This window comes from Micrasema longulum, unplaced genomic scaffold (genome assembly GCF_059751315.1).
Source record: "Micrasema longulum isolate JH-2025_06_02 unplaced genomic scaffold, ASM5975131v1 h1tg002243l, whole genome shotgun sequence".
In the NCBI taxonomy this organism is placed as follows: Eukaryota; Metazoa; Arthropoda; class Insecta; order Trichoptera; family Brachycentridae; genus Micrasema; species Micrasema longulum.
The window spans coordinates 65,805-86,102 of NW_028279402.1; the positions used below are offsets into that span (position 1 = coordinate 65,805).

Consider the following 20,298-nt stretch of genomic DNA (forward strand, 5'->3'; position numbering starts at 1 on the left):
AGGGGATTCCATTTTTTTTGCAATTATGTTTTTTTATGTTTTTTTTAATTGTATTCTTTAAATCAAATGTTTGTGCTCCGTTAGAAAATCTTTTTAAACTTTTATTTAAGTTTACTTTTATTTTTTATTCAAGTTTAAATATGGAGTTCTACAAAATAAACACAAAATAATTTTTTTTTTACTGAAACTATTTTCTTTTGTTATTTATCATTTATCAAATATATAATAATTATTTATCAAATATATATATATAAAAATAGACTTGTTTTTTATATGCCATACTACCGCTATGGACATATCAGAATTTTCGTAGCTTATCAATTTAAAAACTCACCGCTCGCACTGCTATCTAGTGATTCAAATAAAATATTATAAACATTCCTGTCTTGAATATAACATTTATCTGATGGCAAGTACATGATTGCTAATAATAAGTATAGATTTAAAAAGAAAATCATACATTTAGAAAGAACACGGATTATAAATGAACACATACAATAGTATAAACTTCGTTCTTAACCTTCGGGAACGAAAAATTACGTTATGATACTGACTTGTCAAGTAATATTACAATAAATATTTTACACAATGAATGATACACATCGATTTTATTTTGTCATCATTGTTAACTATTTATATACTTTCGTTTTTTTAAGTGTAGTATGTTTAATATATCAACAATTTATAATGCCAACTGGTTTTCTAATCCAAAACACAAAACGAGGTTAGAATGACACTTGTGTTCGGGCAATGTTTAATATAATATTTAAATGATTCATGACAAACATCAACACATATAATTGATAAATACATTAAAATCTATAAATATTTATAATAATTACTTACCTTGCAGCCTTGATTCCTCAGATTTCTGCACTAATATACTGCATATTAGTAAAAAAAAAATGACGCCAACATTATAGCATCTACTTTCATGCATAGATTGCATAGCATGATAATCATCATCGGAACTCATAAATACGTATAAATATAATAAGAAAGATTGATAAAGTGCATATTTGCAAAATAATATACGTAATATTATATATACATATAATTAATGATGCCACGAATATTCGGCATCTATTCGGTATTCGGCCTATTCGGCCACTTTTTTGCTATTCGGTATTCGGCCGAATAGTGCGTACTATTCGGCCGAATACCGAATAGCAAATCATGTAAAAAAAGACACGTTATTTTACTCAAAAATTATGTATTTATTTCCAAATTACAACATTTTAGTACTTAAAATTAATCAGTGGTAAGTTGTGATGGATAAAAACGAGCTTTTCAGCATTTTCTGGTAGCAAACGATTGCGCTTTTCATCGTAAACGTTACCAGCCTCAGAAAATAACCTCTCACTATAAACGCTACTTCCAGGCGAAGAAAGATAAACTTTTGAAAATTTCGAAAGGTTCGGGTATTGTTTTTCGTTTGCTGACCACCACTTGTAAGGATCGGCCTTCCGATCTAGGCGAACTGTTTTCAAATAAAAATCCAACTCGTTTGCCACAGCATTCTTCTCCACGTCCTCCTCATTATTATTAACATTATCTGTAGCGACTTCTTCAAAACAGTTCCAGAAACTGTTGTGTGTTTCAACAGTCCTATCATTTTCATTCGAGTTTCTTTTCTTACGCGCTGGAGAAGAATCGTCATCGGTACTACTTAGTTCATCACAACTTTTTTTTAGAGCTTCTAGAAGAATATTTTGTCTTGCTCTTTCTGCTTGAACCAATCCTAGAAAACTCGTTTTAAATCGAGGATCCAGAAAAGTAGCAACCAGATATTTATTTTTATCATCGAAGCTGAATCGCCTTTCTAGCTCGGCCTGCAGTGAAGATCTCATTGTGACTAAATTAGGTACTTTCTCAGCTGTCTCTGCTTTTCCCAGATATTTTAATAAAGTTACTGCATGTGGAATCACTTCAGAGATGCAAGAGATACCTGAGCTAGATATTTTTGTTATTTCTTCGAATGGTTTGAGGAGTTTGATACACTGTTCCAATAGTTCCCACTGAGCATGTGTCAGATTTATTAAAGTTTCATGATCTGTTATGTACAAGGAGACAGCTCGCTTTTGTTCTAATAATCGCTCCATTAAATAATAGGTAGAATTCCAGCGTGTGCTCACATCTTGTACTAGTTGGTGGTTTGGCAAGTTAAGTTCTTGTTGAATAGATTTAAGTTTCTGCTCTGCTAAGCCAGAATGATTAAAATGGGTAACAATTCGTCTCGCAGCAGCTATCATCTGTTGTACTTCTGGTTGAGATATTAGCGAATGATCTATAGCTCGTTGTAGTGAATGAATAAAGCACCTACCTGAATCATATCCTGCATCTCGCACACCTTTTATCATATTAGAGCCACTATCATGGACAAGTAAATGGAGCTTGGATTGAGGAATAATCCATCTTTCTGTAATAGCATTAAGTTCTTTTGCAATATTGATACCAGAATGTGAGCCAGGAAATGATTTCATAGCTAAAACGCCATGTTCCAGAATAAACTCTGGAGATATCCAGTGCGCAGTGAAGCTCAGAAAGCTCTCGTTATTGTGCTGGCATGTCCATATATCAGATGTCACTGATAATGCTGCTGCCTGTGAAATACTGGCTTCTATTTTAGCACAAATTCTGTTGTATATATCCGGAACAATTTTCTCGGTCATGTAAGTGCGACCAGGTACTTTATAATGGGGCAAAGCGTTTGCCATAAGTCTCTGAAATCCAACTCGTTCCACAAGTGACAATGGTTCGTTGTCCAAAGCAATCATTTCGCCAATCAAGTAATGATATTTTATTGATTTCGGATCATTAATGTCCCAGAGCAATTTCCTTTCTGATGTTTCCTTCAGGGTGAGCTGCCGTTCTTTTGATCTGGACGTTCCAGGTTCTGCTGGCATCTTTGCATCGGTAGAAGTAGAAGTACCGCCTATGTTGCTGCCACGTGTCGATGGAACATTAATCAAAGCAGCGTATTGGTCAGCATGTTTGGTTTTAAGATGGTTTTTTAAAGAGGTTGTAGCTGTAAATAAAAGAAAATTAAATTAATTATAATTAAATAAGTTATTTTATTTATTTCCCTTATCTATCTTATAGAAAATCAAATAAATATAGGTTTATAAATAATTTCTCATAAAACTTTATTCCATAACATATATAAGTGAATAAAACTATTTCGAATTTATTAAAATTAACCAAACGTTTTCCTTTTTATAAGATTTATATAACAACAACGCTGTCTAAACTTTATTCACTTCAACAAAAACAATAAAACATAACATAAATTTAAATACGTTTTACTTACTTGCTTTCTTTCCTTCTCCGCCTCTTGAGATCTTGATGCTACATAACAAACACTGGGCCAGTTTATTATTTTCACTACAAATCTCATAATATTCCCATATGGGCGATTTTTTATTAACCGGTGTCATTTTATAAGCCTTTTGACGAAAAAACAATTGAAAATGAACTAAGGAACAAACTTCTTAGCAAAATAGTAATTAAGTTTCACTTAACGTATTATTTATAAACTAACAAAGCGCTCCGTGACGCAATTTACTCGCAATTGAAAAAAATACAAACAATGTTTGCTTGCACCCCGCTCGCGCGCCCACCGTCGTCGCCTGCCGCGCGAACGCAACGAGAAAAACAGGTTGTGACTTGTCTTATTCCAGCTAACGCGCCCCCACCAAGCATTCGGCGGCCGAATATTCGGCGCTTCGGCCGACAGCGTTGCCGAATATTCGGTATTCGGCCAATTCGCTATTCGTGGCATCTCTACATATAATACAACAAGAATGATCGATAAAGTATATACATCAGTTTGGTAGATTGTAGATAGCAAAATAAACAATTAATAATAACCCAAAAAAAAACATATTTACCCAAACATTATTATGAACTATGAATAAAGCTTTAATATTATAGAATAGGTACCCGTACCTAATATATTATATTTAAAATTAGACGAAAATAGCTGCGCAACGTTATAAAATATTTTTATTTGTATTCTAAAGCGAACCGCCTATCTTTTTTCAAAAACGATTTTATAACATCCTCACAAAAAAGTCAATGAACGTTTGAGATCTGCTAATAGTTTTTTTCTATGGCTATCATAGAGTTCGGAAAGGCGATTTTGTCCTTGTGTATTTCTTAAGTACATGTGTATTTGTTTTAAAGCTGAGAATGCGCGTTCTGCTGAAGCACTTGTAGCTGGTATAGTGACCACCAAATGAGCTAACCTTAGCAACTCTGAAAATGCATCTTCGAGACTATTTTTGTTAATAAAATCTACAAGCTGAAAAACATATAAATCCTTTGATTCCGAAGAAGAGTACAGACATATTAATTGATTTTTCGATGATTGTTTATCAAAATGATTACCGTAGTGTAATTCTAAAGATTCAAACTCACTATTTGGAAAATTCAGTTTATACCTGTCGTAAAGTTTTTTGTTTAGCAATTGAAAAAAATGGAGTTTGAATAATTCAGAATATCTATCATTAATTTCGGAAGATATGTTATCAATAATTTGGATGAAAATTCTTTTGTATTCCGTACGAGCACACGATACATTTCGTCTTAAGCGAGGGGCAGAATTATTTTGCGATGCAACGACATATATTTTATCAAATTGGGATTGAAAATCAGTACTCAACCATTTATGAAATTCCTTTATCTTATTGCTGCAGTAACCCACGTCGACTCGCGATTTTTGTATGATATTATACAAACTATCGGTTTTTTCAAATATTACGTGAAATACTTCCAAGAAAAAATCAAAATTAAAAGATTTTAAAGAATTATAAAAAGATTCCATGGACAAATTTGTATCACCTTCCCATTGCTGAGGATTGTCAGCCATTTCAGTAAATAAGTCCATAAGATAATTTGTTTGTTCAAATATAATATTTACAGTACGCGATGAGTACGCCCAACGAGTTGCAGATATGTGTGGTATTTTTTTACTGCAAAATTTATCGTAATAAGCGGGTATTTTTGTACTGTTGCTAAAAAAATTAACCAAAGCCTGAAGGGCAGAAAAAAATGAACTGACTTCGCCAATTCTGCAAGACTTGGATAAAACTAAATTTAATATATGGGCATGGGCTCCATGCATATGTTAGAAAAGATGAAAGTAATTGATGATCCTGGAAGAAAATTAAAAACTATTTATTTATTTTCAAGTCTAATTTTATTTTTTAGCCGTTTTTAATTAAAATTTTCGTTTTAAATATTGATTTCTGGCGAATGGATTTCGAACGCATCGTGATTGGTTGTCGTGTTTGTGACGTCATTTATCTTGTTCGACAACGCTGTCATTCATTTCCGCTGGTGTTTTTGGTGGCGACGGTTTGTTTAACGCTTTATTCGCAATTTTAACGAAATGACGGAAGATAATTTTATTAAAGGACAATCGGATAACATTCCTCATGTAAATGAATCCATGTTAATGTTGTTTTTTTCCGAAAATACAAACTTTTGCAGCGCCGAAATGAGGGGAGTGAAAGTTGACAGGTGAGTTTCAAAAATGTTTAACTATAATATATTACTTAAAACTGTCACCTTTCTTTGATATTGAGTTTTTAATATGTTAAAGACGTATTTTATATTCAGCAGTGATACAACTTATCGCCAGAAATGGTGTAAATATACTTGGATACTATTTTTTCCATACATAACCTCCTTTGTTCTGTCATGAGTATTTTAATGGACTTAATTAGTTCTTAATAAACACTTTAGAATTAAAATACTGACTGTTTTATGTCTGATTAATTATTGTCTTAAAAACTGTAACCAAGCACAGAAGGGACAAAATTGTAAATACACTATTTATTTGCAGGTCTTCGAGAGCTGAATATGCGGACAACGCTATTGGATATGTCCAGATCAAAAGAAATAAAAATGTGTGCACTGTAAAATGCCGGGTTACACCAGAGCATAAAATTCGGAAGAAGGCATACTCAGTTATCAGCGTCATTGATGAGGCAAATAATAAAATAATATCGTGCCAATGTGAAGACTGTGCGGCTTCTCAAGGTAAGCATGGTAGTAGACGCATTATTGTCGATGAATAGTTGACATCGGAAGCGTCTTATTTATTTAAAAAAAAGAAAAAAACGTACTGCATTGCATGTTCTTTTTGTATAAATTTGCAGAAGGAAGAAAAATTTTATTGTTAAATTAATCGCGTCGCACATATTTTTTTAATCTGTCAAATTATTAGTGTGTATTGAGCAAGTGCTAGATAGGACGATGTCATGTTTATAAATAACTGTAAAATAACATTTATATTACAGGAGGATGCAAACACTCAGTAGCATTTATATATTGGCTATATCGACGCAGCATTGAGCCCAGCCCTACTTCAGTAGCCTGTTATTGGAAGCGTCCGATAATGGCAGGTATCGGCACCACGATTCCTTTCGTTATGGCCAAGGAATTTGGAAACCACGAGGATTTGCCATCAGGAGATGGCTCGTTTTTGGCAGCTGTAGTCGATGCCAGCAACCAGTTGGGTGATGGTACTTCAAGACGAATGCGTCTTTTTACCCAACATACTGATGTAGATAGGTTATCTTTGCATGTTTTAATGTGTCAATTTCAAAAAGAACAAAGTAATTTTCTCCCAAAAGATTTTTTAAAATATTGTCAGGGTCAAATGAAGATGCCTATCTGCAGAGCTGCTGAACGCTTAACTGTTGAGCAAAACGATATACCTTTGTGGCATAGACTGCGTTTTGCTCGAATCACTGCTTCCAACGCTTATGCTGTGTCAAGGTGCCAGACAAGTGATGGTTCTCTCTGTGAGAAATTGTTGGGAGCCAAGTTGAAAGCAACTGCGGCGTTATTACGCGGCAGGTCCTTAGAGTCCTTAGTTTTAAAAGAAATGCAAAGAAAACTAAATGTAAAGTTTAGAAAGTGTGGCATTTTTTTGTCTCCTGAATACCCCATATTTGGAGCATCTCCAGATGCGCTGTACGAAGAGTATATTGTTGAGGTGAAATGCCCTGTATCTGATGCCACTTTTCAAACATATTTTACAGACGGAAATCCCTCTGAAAAGTATATGGCTCAGGTCCAGCTAGAAATGTTTTTTTCTAACAAAATAAAAGCTCTGTACTGTGTAGCACATCCTGATTTCGAGGAATCTAAGAATGTTACACATTTGTTTATAAATATAAATAAGGAGTATTGCTTAGATTTAATTGAAAAGTGTACAGTGTTTTGGAATTTAGCAATTTATAATAAACTCAAATAAATTCATGTTTTTTTATTACTTACTTATTCTGTTTTATACTTTATAAATACATATTGTTGATTTTGATAGTTGCATTACCTTCGTAGCCTTGTTAACGAACCTAATTTACCTCTTTAGTCTTAGATTCACCATTTCCTCTATTCTTGAAAGGGTTTTTTTTATTTATTTGTTTTATTCTGTATAGTACTTTGTTTTTTTTTTCTACTTGGATTTTAAAAAAATATAATTGTTGATATATTTAGTATAATAATTGCACGTTGATATTTTAGTTACAATTATGTGTTGATATGTTTAGTGATAGATTTTGTTTTGATATATTTAGTTATAAGTTTAAACTTGCTTTGTTTCTTGGTTGTAAATATTTTTTATCCAAAAAAATGTTATATATTATTCAAGTCCCAAATTGAGTTGTTTGTAACTCCTGGGAATATAATACATTACTGTATTATAATTATGAATAAATAAAAAATATATATATTGTACACACAAATGGCCATATTGTTTTTATTTACAGCACTTGCACGTTGTAATACGTCAAGTGCACACGAACACACATTTCCTTCTATAAATACTCCATTCCATGCTTCTTTAACTCTGTTGAGATATAAAAAACATTTGTTTGTTTTGTTAAGCATTTATTTACAAGTTGAGGGTAATATTAGGTTAACAAAACTTTTAATGTTCAAATAATCTTTACATTTATATTGTAAAATAGTGATGGCCAAAAAAAATAAAGAAATAGAAACCGGTTTAGCATAGTCATTGATGATTTTTAAAAAGATTACTGAGAATGCAGAAGGAATCAAGTGCTGGAGATACCGTTTTGTAAATCAACACTAGGACAGAGTCGTGCAAATGTCCTTGCCCTTAAACTGTATAAATCATACTTTTTAGACACAAGAGAAAATGGTAATTTAAGCCTCTCTTCTACTAATGATTCCTTTATAAATTAGGTCAAAAATATAAATGTCAATGTTTTCTTTTCCCGATAAACTTTTAATTTTCTCTTGTATTTTTTCCTAATTTAATTATCAACTTTCATTTAATATTTTTTTGTTCTATTTCTTGTTTTCAGATTCTCTACTCTTACTCAAATTAAAAATTAAAAAAAACAACTTGAATGTAACATAAAATTATTACTCATGTTTTATTTTCTTTTAAATATATTTACATATTATGCATCTACACTTATTGTGCCTCTACACTTATTGTGCCTATGTGGGATTTTTTAGTTTTCATGTAAAGCTGTAAAGTTACAAATATATTATGTAATAAAAAATGTACTAAATGTAAACGAAAAAATTGTAAATAAAAAAATGCTTAAGTCAGTATTAAGTAATTATTGTTATTTTCATAGTTATTAAATTTTAACCAGTGGCTCCTGAAGGTTTATTAACCCACAAGCAATATTAATAATATAATCTAAGAGGCCAACATAATTAATATCGATGCATGCGTGCATTGCCAACATTTTAAATTCCCTTATCCGACTGATTGCACGTTCAACGTTGATTCGTAACGCAGCCACCCTTTTAGCCTCCTTGACCTTGTCACAAGATAGAGGAATGTCCGCGCTCACACTTGGTGGACGAATTAACTTGCATTGTTTTAACTCGAGTAAATGAGCAATGTTTTTAAAACCTCGGTCTGCCATCACATCCATACCAGGTTTCAAATTATCTAAAAATCTGCAAACCTCGAAAATCTTTGTGTCACTGGTTCGTCCACCATATCCTTTTGAAATAAAATTGATGTGTCCGCACGGTGTACAAGAGACAAGGTATTTGATGGTATTGCATTTTTTGTAATCTGACCATGTCGTGGCTTGTCTAATGGGGTTTGAAGGCTTATCGATTTGTATTTCCAAACAATCAATGATAGCTTGGACTTTACTGTATCTTGCAATAAAGGGCAAAGGCAAATGAAGCCGAACGGTATATTGGTCTGGCCAAAATATTAGCTCCTGCAGACAGATCGCTACTAGCTTTACCGTCTTCCTGAAGATCCTGCTTACAGTTGGTTCTGACAATCCAAATTGCATTCCAAGAATTGCATTTGATTCATCCAATCTGATTTTTTTAAATGTTATTAAAATATTCAGGCGCGAGTCACATACTTTTTTGCACAGAAGTGTTAAAATATATGCCATATCATCTGGTATGCCAAGACAAAGTCGATAATTTCTTTCAATACCCATTACAGTAGCCTGTCGTAAAATAACATTATATTTTTGAATTTCAAAAGCATCAGCATTATCGTCAGAAGTATCGTCATGAGGTACAAAGTCCTGGTCATCGGAAGTACTTTTCCATTCTAGTATTTCATCATCATTATCTGGCATAACTGAATCATAGCTTATGGTAAGATCTTTAGGTGTAGGAAAAATAATAGGAGATGTAGCTCTTGTCACCGTTAGAAACGTGGCGTCAGTTGATGTTCCCTTGCTGCGAACAATGACTTTATTTGACCTTAAACTTGCTTGAGTCATTTTACTAGCTTTTTCAACTGTGGGGGATGAAGAAGCGAATTCGAGTTCAACTGCCTCCGTTGCAACATTTATAGATGAAGATGTACAGGGTTGTTCTTCCTCCGGAACTTCAGACGTCATTGTTCTTTCAAGAGTTCCTAAATGGCTTCTTCTGTGTCCCGTTTGTTGTAAAAATTTGATGTTTTTCTTTTGACACTCGAAAATGTGTGGAACAACATTTTTTTTTAAGGACACCCTTCCTCCCATAAGCTTGAATCTGGTAAAATTATCAGCATCTTCTTCAAGCTGTGAAAATAACATTTAACATAATTAGAATACTTACATCACGAAATGGCTAACCATCAAAATAAGTTTATGCTTTTATTACAATATATTGTATTTATTTGACAAATAATATTTAATATTTACATATAATGTATTATCAATCAATAAATAGAAGTATAGAATGTGTAAAATATAAATTTGAACTTACGTTGAAATGATCCTCGCAACAGTAAATTCCGGATTTACAGCTGATTTTGTCAAACTGTCTCTTCATCGCCACAAACCATTTTTTTCTCAGTTTAGCATCTCGTGGAATAGTGACAAACTTCTTTCCCGGTGTTGTATGTGTCGTATTAACACATCTAGGAACTGAACAGTATTTGTACCCAGCCATCGTTCGATAATTGCAACACAATAAGCTTTAATGTTAATATCACGGCAATTAAAATAAAAACAACTCGACTAAACTCAACAACTCGCAAGCAATTAGTTCTGTTTTGACAGATACAGATTCGTACACGCGATAAATGACGTCACACAACAAAAATCGGCAAAAGTTGCCGTTTTAGCGCGAAATCAAATTTTTTAAATTTAAAACCGTAGTACTTTGCTTAAAAGTAAAAAAAAAAAAAAAAAAAGCGCACTCGTGTTTCTCTTTTTTTCCCCTCTTTTTTTTGAGATAAAAAAAAAAAATTCTGCATGGAGCCCATTACACCAAATATAAATAGCCTGAGGACAAAACTCTTTAATTTTTTGTTGCACTCTGTTTCTTACCCCAGACATGCCGTTTGCGCCATCTTAGCTTTGCGCAACTAATTTATTTTTGCAGTCATAAATATTTATGTAATGCATGATAATCTCAGCAAGTGCATCTGCGGTTCGATTTTCGGACACGTCAATAAATCCTAAAAATCGATCATGTATATCATTTCCAGAGAAATATCTGAATATCATACATAATTGTTCTTTATTACTAATATCTGGCGTTTCATCTATAATTACTGAAACAAAAGTAGACATTTTTATTTCCGATTCTATTTTTCATTACTTCCGATATGCTGCAAATAATATCGTTTTGTATTTTATCAGACAGGTAACTAGGACCCTGTTTGTTGCTTTGCTGCTTATGTTTCTCTAAAACAAGATCATATTTGACAGCAATGAAACGAGCTCTAGGAAATTGCCTTTATTCACTGATGTTTCGGACTCATCGTGCCCCCTAAAAGGAAGCTCTTGTTGACCTAGATGGCACACAACATCGACTAAACGCTGAAAAACACTTCGATTATGGTCTACTTTCAAATTATGTCTAATTATCGCCTTAGATATTGCTGAGATATGGAAGTTTCTATTCTTTGTTTACCAAAATTATGGAAACATATTACAGCGTTCAAATGCTTATGTGTATTTTGATGTCTTTTTATGACGCTTGTTAAATTGTTTAAATCATCATAACCGGTAGAATTCCACACATTTTTGTCGTTGGAAAAAAAAACGCAATACCAACAAAAAAATTATTTAAATGAGAGCAATCCAACGAGTTTAGTATACTGATCAATTAAAATTCCTTTTATGTAATTTAACAGTTTGGGATATTTTAAAATCAGGTGTAGGCCTTTGAGATGTAATCATTTCTTTTTTTTTTTACATGAAATTCAATGCGCTCATCTTTCCATTATAAATTAATTCCTTCAAACACTTTAAATCAGCACAAGGGACGGTGGCAGTATCCGAACTCATTATGACTCTTGAACGAAAACGTGAGAAAATAATAAGAAAACTTATTCAAATCTTAATAATTCCTAAAATAACCGTGTTTAATTATGTATTTCGAACTCTACAAAGGCGTAAAACTAGTTGATAACAGTTTGACGGAAGAGCATATGAACAGAAACAAATAACAATAATGAAATTCGTTCGATACAAGTGAATTGTGAAGCGCTTTCTTGTAGCTAAGTTCACGTTAATAAAGCTGGCTTCAAAACTCCATACAAAATGCCATGTGTGTACCACATTTTATGATTTAAAGTTGTGTTTTTATGCCAAAAGTCTGATACATTTTACTAGAACCAGAAGCCTGTACTGAACCTAATAAGAGTGAGCGAGACTCAACGAGATGGCTACACTTGTATCGCCTGCACCTAACAGATACGGAGAAAGGTTCGGATCTCCTCGGCTATGCTCGGCTCGTGTCGGCTAAATGCTTCCAATGTATGATTCGAACGCTGACAAACGCGCGATAATTTGAAAACGACGATGCATTAATAACGTATTTTTAATTATTTGATTCAGATTTGGTATTTTTTTATTTTTTTTGGAGTTGTTAGGCAAGCTAGGCTTATGGGCTTCTATGGAAATACCGCCACTGATACTTAGGTATATTTTTATTACTCTTATTTATCCTTGTTGTAATTTTGACAATAGAGTCTTTGAAAGCAACTGCCAACACCTTTTTCATGAAGTCTTCATCTATACCTTGTGGGGATACAACAGTTATATCTTTGTTCTTAAAGTCTGAAGAAAGCTCTCTTAGTTCAAAGCATTGATCGTAAATAACTTTTTTATCGGTTGCATCTCCAAAGAAAATTATGACATTTTTGAACCTTCGTTTCAAGCCCTCATTTGTCTTAAACATAATACTCCTTTCCATTTTGGGATATTGACCCCCTGTGCATTCAGTTCTTTCTCCTTCTTGGAGTTCTGGAAAGTGATTAATTACCTTAATGTCCATTTTAGACTGATTTTTTTTATCTGAGTTGCAGAAGTACACTACGTTTTCTTCCGATTTTTCAAATATGTCTTTATATTCTATATTTACTCTATTCAGATCATTGTCTTTCCAGGGTTGGATCATAGCCCTCCTAAAATCTTCATTGTTATTGATAGACTTGAGATCTATTGCACCTTCGCAATTGCAGGTACAGCAAGTATCTCGAGTGGAGAATTGTTAAAATTTTTCATCATAGGTTAATTTCATGTTGGAAATTTCAACTTCCAGCTGATTAACCTTAATTTCCTGCTCATCTTTATATTCTTAAAACTCTTGATAAAGCTCTTGGAATTTCAAAGCATCATATTTGTACTTCAATGAAACTTGTTTAATAAGACTATTTCCATAGATAGTTTCTTAACTTCTCTGTGGACATTCTTATTATCTTTTGAGAACTTCATAAGTTCATCAGCTTTTTCCCATAGATGAGACATTTCCCCCGGTAATTGAACCCCAGATACAAGTGTCGATGCAGGGCTCTTGAGTGCTTTTCTTTTTTTATTCGGTCTCTTTGTAGAAACTCCCTGATTATCCTCAAAAGAATCGTCTAGTTTGGTTGTCTCGTTGTCACAATTATCATTATTTCTTTGCTGTCCTGGTGGTGTTCTCCTGATACTGTCACGTCTTTTAAAAGGTTCTTCAACATTTAAGCATAATTTGCCCCCTCAGGGGCTGACTGGAGGTTGCCCAGTGAGGGATTCTCCTTCTGCGTAGCAGTCGGTACCCTCCTGAGATATAGTGTGATTTAATTGTGCCACCATTTGTCGTAAACGGTTTTTTTTGTCAGGGTTTTCCATCCCTTATCCAAATTTTGGAAAGCCTAAAGTATAGAACTCCCCGAGGGTCGGCAATAATCCCGAGGAGGAAGGAGAAGTAGAGGGGCGAAGAGGAGAAAGAAGGAGGAGGAAAGAAGGGGAGGGGAGGGATCGCTTGCGACTGATTATTTAATAATCTATCGGCCATTCATCCATCGGCCTCTTTTTTTTGTCCTCGGAAGATTCCTGTCTTAGCCTTCTAGTAATTTTATCATCAAATCTTATATTGATGTAAATGTATTAAAATATATTTCTGGACATTGCTGCTGTGAAAAACGGTTGCTGAAATAAAACTTATCTAGTTCACATTTCGCTAAAATGTAATTTTGGTCCCCGGTTTCTCCCAGATGATATTCCCAGACCCAAGAAAGCTTTTAGTTCAATAACAGTAATCAATATATGATATTTATTTGTTTCTTTGCCTCAAAATCTCAACAGTAGCTAAATTGAAAATTTCATCCAAAATATTATCAGTCAAAAATAAAGAAAATATTTCTGTTAATGTGCAAACCTTTTGACATCCATTGCGAAGGCGTTCATTGTCATTAAAAATCTTTTAGTACCTACGTCTCGATGTTGGTGTAGGTGATGAATTCCACTCATAATCTGGCTTTGTCTTAGCCCGAGATTTCTGGCGAAACATTTTCGCTCCCCTCCAAAACATTTTCTCTTGATTCATTTACATTATTCGATTCTACATTTTTGTCGACCTCCAAAATAGCACCCGTTAATTGATTTTCATTATCTGATTCTAAAATTTGGTTCCCTCCTAAAACTCCTTCGGAAGGCTCATTCTCACTTTCTGTATCTGTATTTTCACACTCAATATTGTCTTCCACGTCTGATACATCTGCTTTATTTTCCATCTCCAGGTCACTTTCATCACTTGCATAAAAAATGCTCTCAATTTCTTCGTTATTAGAATTTCGAGACATAATAAATTATGCAATGATGTAATAACTTATGAATATTATACAGTGTAAGGATAATTTATATAAAACAAAATATTATCATTTTCTAAATGTTTCGCCAGAACAAGTATTTGTTAATTTTATTAAAAATACAAAATACTTTTTTTATTTCTATATTTTTTATTTAAGTGTAGGTACTTTTTAAAAAAGTTGAAAGAGATACGATACGCAATGGAACAGAGTGGGATAAATTATTGAAACATATGTTGGCTGTATACTGTAAGAGAGGATTCTATTGTATGAAAACATTTATTGTTTTATTACAATGTACAGGGTGCAACTTTTACAGTACACCGCCAACACATGTTTCAATAATTTGTCCCACTCTGTTCCATTGAAATATTGCGTATTGTATCTCTTTCAACTTATTTTTAATATCCCTACACTTAAGATAATATTTAGTTCTTCAGCAAATGAAATTGTGCTGCCTGCTATATTTTCTACGCATCTTAAAGCGTCAGAGTCTGAAGAAACTATACTGAACTTATTCTGGTCAATGTTAGGCCAAGCAGATTTAATTTTTTTGAAGATCAATATTTCTGGTCCGCTTGATGGACCTAGTGCTTGAACTACGATTGCTTCCAGCTGTATTTCCATTATATGGTGACGACAGGCCAACCAAAGAGCATCTTTTTCCATCTTTTGCTCTAATAGAATACAAGCACCTGCTCTTAAACCAGTGTTGACCGCAGTGGTGTCGAAGCAAAAGCATTTTATTTTGTCGCTCAAGTTCCAAGAAAGAATAGTGTCATAAACAGCTGAAGCACACGCATCCCCAGTTCCATGACTGAGTTTTGGAACTGCCAAAAGTTGATCTACACCTTGTCCTGACACTAAAATGGGAAGGCGATCCACTGTTTTGTGTCCTGTTATGTCTTCGATCAGTTTACCATCCCAATGAACAGCAAGAGGCGTATTTGGGTTAAATTCTTTCTTTAAGGATTCCGCTACCCTTTGCCTTTGCTTCATACACTGGCGACGAATTGAGGATGAATTTATATTGTACTCTGATGGATCGGTACCTGCACTTTTGAGCGTTGATGTCAAAACAACAGTTGCTTTCCTGTCACTTAATTTAGCAAAGTCGAGGCTTGCGGATAAGCGTTCATCAAAGATATTCTTTCTGCCACGTTTGCGTTTAGGTGGGACTTCTAATTCTGTCGTCGAAGGTCCCGCCCTCACTGAAATTTCTGACGTTGAACTTTTACTTTCATTATCACTTTCACTGCTACTAGTCGAAGAAGATAGTACGCACTTTTCTCGCAGGGATTCAATGGAACTTTTTTCTCGATCTAAAATACGTTGAAGGCGAGCGTTTTTCTCCTCTTCTTTTGCTATTTTTTTAAAAAGAACTTTGTCCACTCCGCCTATTGTACCAGGGCGTCCTATTTTTCTCTGCTCAATCAAAAATAGTCTATCTTCCTCAATGGTAATCTTGTTTAGAGCATCAGCGTGTGCTATGTCAAACAGGTCTTCCAAACTATCTTGCCACTCCTTTTCTTTATTTCGTAGACCTTCGGAGCGTTTGACTTTATTTTCTTTATTTTTTTTCAACTTTTGCCACTCATTAAACTTGTTCTCTATCTTCTTTATAACATCTTTTTTCAATTTAGTTGGAATGCCCGCTCGTTCCCGCAATGCCATGACGTCACAAGCAGCAGAATCGGCCGAATTGCGATTGGTTTGCTTCATTACGATTTTAAAGTGAAAAAATAAACTCAGCACTTCTTTTGTCGTTGGTAACTTGCTTTGAATTAAGTGGTCAGAGGTTTGTCCAACTAACCAAACATCTGTTTTGTTTCTAGTCAACAAACGCGAACTAGACGAGGACGCCATGATGTAACAAAACGCGATGCGAGTCAAAACACAGTCGAACGTCCACTCTCTATCACAGCGTGTTTGTTACTAGTGTGTTGCTTATCTCAAGGCGTGACTGGTCCGTGCGGTAGGGTGGGGGGGGGGCGGACGTGTGTCCTTGTACGGAATATTGTGACAAAGAGTTGCATTAGTATGTTTAATCATGTATAAATGATGAATATAACTGTTTTATGTACATAGAGGTGCAAGTTAACATTATCATAATTTTTTCAAACTTTAACACGAGGTAGCGACCCCTAAAAACATATCTAAAAAAAATAAAAAAATATGGGTTCGTTTTTTAGATGATAGAAGCGAATGGCGGGCTGACGCAGTAATTTTTCAAAAGTCGAAAAATAAGAAGCACCCTACGGTAAACCCTTTTAATTGTTATGTTAATAACATTTTTTGCAATGCAATTATTATAAGGTAGGTGTGAATAGGTATGTAGGCAAAAGAAAGAAAATAAGAAAATAACAAGAAAATAAGCACAAACAAGAATATAAGTATTGATGTGAGTAAACATACAAAAAAATTATGCAAATTGCAAATCATCATAAAATTTCCAACAGTAAGAAGGGATAACAGTCTTGAGTTGTTGTAAATGATCATATTTAGTTTTTTTAATTTTTAGCTGTGTTTTGTAAAGTTGTGTAGGATTGATAATGTCACACTTAATAGGTTTTTCCGACATTTTTCTCCATTCATCAGGGAAATTAATTTAAAAATAAATATGACCATTTTTGTAATGAAGACACCTCAAGCCAGTAACAACGGGGTCACCTCTTCGAGTGCCAGGGCGAATAGAGGCATAATATGAAAGATCACTATACTTTTTGAAAAAATCATACGTTAAATATTTTACATTAAATCTTTGTTGTAGTCTGGCATCTCTACATACAGAAACGTAATCAGTAGGCAAATAAATCTACGGTTTTTGAGTTTGCGCTCAATCAAACTGTGAGCACTGTCCACCTCCATTTGGGTGTGACCCTTTTCTAAATATTTTTGGACAATTTCTACACCGCTTTGGATCGAAAGCCACATAAGACTATTTGAAGTAGTGACATTACGATTTTGGTAGCAGCATCCATCACTTTAATATTAAAGTCTCAGTTTCTGGATTTTGCGATACATATATTTTATCAAAGATAAATAATAAATAAATAGTTTATCAAAGAAGACGTAAACATATCAGCATCTAGACCACCCTGACTCTCATCCCACAAATAACACGAAACATCTTTTGATGTCAAATTAAATACTGTCCAATTGTGGACGCATAATTTGGTCTTGTAGTACATAGAGCTCGCACTCAAGAATGGAGACAGTTTAACTGCTTGAACATCCATCGTGAAGATGCCAATTTTGTTTTTATTATCATTTGCCATTTTTTTGTCCGCTGTTTTAGAACTTCGAGCCGCTTCTTTCCTCAGTTTATGTGCATGAAAGATTTCATCCGAAATGTTTCCGTGAGTGTGAGCAATACATACATCACATTGATCTTTTTTGGGGGTGTACGTGGATAGATTCAGATCCTTAAACTGGGAGTAGAATACACTGCTTTGTAAACACGAAATATCATTCTCTTTGCATTTCTCTTTGTATGCTCTATGAACATCGGCAGTTGATTTGAATGTCGGTTCCAAATACAATTTAGTTGAACTTGACCGACAGTAATGCGATGGGAGTTTTGGTAAATCACCTAAAAAACGTTTTATAAAAGCACGAGCTTCTTTGCCCACCTACTCTTAGCAGGTTGACTTTTCATTGAAGAGTCATGTATACCAGTTCCGTGTATGCTGCTAGAGCTCCATTTTTTGATGCACCATTCTTTCAGGCCTAACGTACTCAGGAACATTTGTTTACAAACCTGGACCCGTTTGTTATCTACCTTAAGAAAATATAATGCTGCTCCAGATCTACGAGAATCTTGTCTTTTTTTTACTCGGAACTTGGTCAACGCATGAAGACACGTATAGTTTTCTTGTGTTCCAATTCATATTTTGCCAAAAAGAGTCAAAAATAGTCTGTCGTTGATTTTGACTTATGAATTAACAAAATCTATTAGTAATTTTTTTACATTTTTCGGAAACACAAGTTGCTCTGAGTTTTTTTTCTTGTCTTTTTTGCATAATATAATTTGCAGAGTTGACACTCTTCTCCAAACCCATATATTCCCTTCCAGTTTCCCTTAACTTTTTATTTTTCCTTTGCTGCGAAGCAGACTCTGTGGTGGTATCTGCATCAAGTTTCTGGGTTATGATTGTATCGTCATCTGGTGTAACTTCTGTAACTGGACAAGGCCAAACTTCGGCTTCGATAATAGAATTAAAAGGTATGTTTTGAACCAATAGTTCTTCTTGTTCCATATTATCCACCTGTACAGTGTTGTTCTGACCGTTTGGTATTGTCGCTGCCATCTTCTTCCAGTAATAATACTCCAATCTCACCGAGCGATAAACCTATAAAAATTATGATTCGTTAGATTACGAATGCAAACACTTGTATACTATTTAAAAATAACCATAAGTATTCAATAGATTGTTGGAATCTGTTTGAAGCAAAAACACGTACAAGAATAAGAATAAAAAAGCAATCCGAAGTAAAACCTCGTATTAGAAATGAAATATTATAATGATTACAAAGTTTATTATATAAATAAAACACGAGTGATACTTTAATCCACGAATTTGGAATATCCAGTGACCGGTTTCATCGCTTTCGCGACATCTTCGAGACTGGTATATTTATTAAAAAGTTAAATGTATTTATACAGAACAGAGGTAAGGATACATAATTCAAAGTTATATGTAAGTAAATTAAATAAAGTTATTTTTATCTTAAGGATCATTATCGACAAATTTTCTATGGGTTAACAAATGAATGGATATAATGTTATTTTAATGAGTTTAAGTATTTTATTTTATTGTTGGTGTCCCATCCTTCGTGAGTGTGGTTTTGTAATGATTTCTGAAAAACAAGGGGTAAAAAGTCATTAGTAAAATTATATTACAATGGGTAAAGTAATGGAGAATGCACATGTGTTATCTGTTCATTAAGTAATTCTACGTCGGTTTATTTTTTAATCTATTAATTTCGAGAATTTCTAATTTGTCAAGTTTATGGCCTTTGGGTGCAATATGAATTATTTTTACATTATTTTTTAATTCGAAGGAATGTTTGTTTTCTATTAAATGATTGGCAAAATTTGAATTATCTAGACCATGATTGTATGTGCTCTTTTATGCGTGTTTTAAGTATCTAGTTTAAGTTTTAAGTATCACTCGTGTTTTATTTATATAATAAATTACAATGAACTTCCATCAAGAATTTTCACTTACAAACTTAAATGTTTTATGATTACAAAGTACTGATTACTGGTTATTTTACCCAAATATGTTATTAATATTATTATATAGACATTTTTGTATAAGCTTATACAAAAATATTTGAAGTACAGTATAAAATAAACGTATATTTACCATTTTCCTGGGAACACATCTCAAACTAAACCAACTATCACTTTAAGTCTATGCAAAATGGCCGATTCGTGTTTTTACCACTCCACAAAAATAAACAAGCTGATACATGTTTTTAATAATTCAAATTGAAGCTTTCCTATTGGTCCCCCGTATTCGAGTTTTTGCCTACTGGTGTAGAATTACGAATTTTAGTATAATTGCATTCAAAAGTCAATTTCACAAAACTTTCTGATAAGTGGTTTTGCCGTGGAAGCGACGTCATGCTTTTTAAAATAGGTAGGTACTTAACTGATCGACGGTACTTTACCGGTGCATGATTTCCACATTTGTGTACGAGAGTTTACGCCAAGTATTTGGCCACTCTGTATATTTTTCCGAAAA

At 33.7% G+C, this 20,298-nt stretch overlaps 2 protein-coding genes and 1 long non-coding RNA gene across 3 annotated transcripts in view; 2 read left to right on the top strand and 1 right to left on the bottom strand.

Annotated features, from left to right (window-relative positions):
* Nucleotides 1-20,298, top strand: part of LOC148272672 (aladin-like) — a 74,916-nt gene that overhangs the window by 16,746 nt on the left and 37,872 nt on the right. The gene's annotated exons all lie outside the window — the stretch shown is intronic.
* LOC148272673 (uncharacterized) lies at nucleotides 347-9,885 on the top strand. Its single transcript, XR_015824797.1, has 2 exons — nucleotides 347-6,045; nucleotides 6,306-9,885. It is a non-coding gene; the product is annotated as an uncharacterized LOC148272673 (long non-coding RNA).
* LOC148272674 (uncharacterized) lies at nucleotides 3,738-14,516 on the bottom strand. Its single transcript, XM_088239735.1, has 2 exons — nucleotides 10,228-14,516; nucleotides 3,738-10,040 (listed from the first exon to the last, which is right to left on the bottom strand). The coding sequence occupies exons 1-2, from the start codon at nucleotides 10,411-10,413 to the stop codon at nucleotides 8,628-8,630; spliced, it is 1,599 nt and encodes a 532-aa protein (XP_088095861.1). The 5' UTR covers nucleotides 10,414-14,516; the 3' UTR covers nucleotides 3,738-8,627.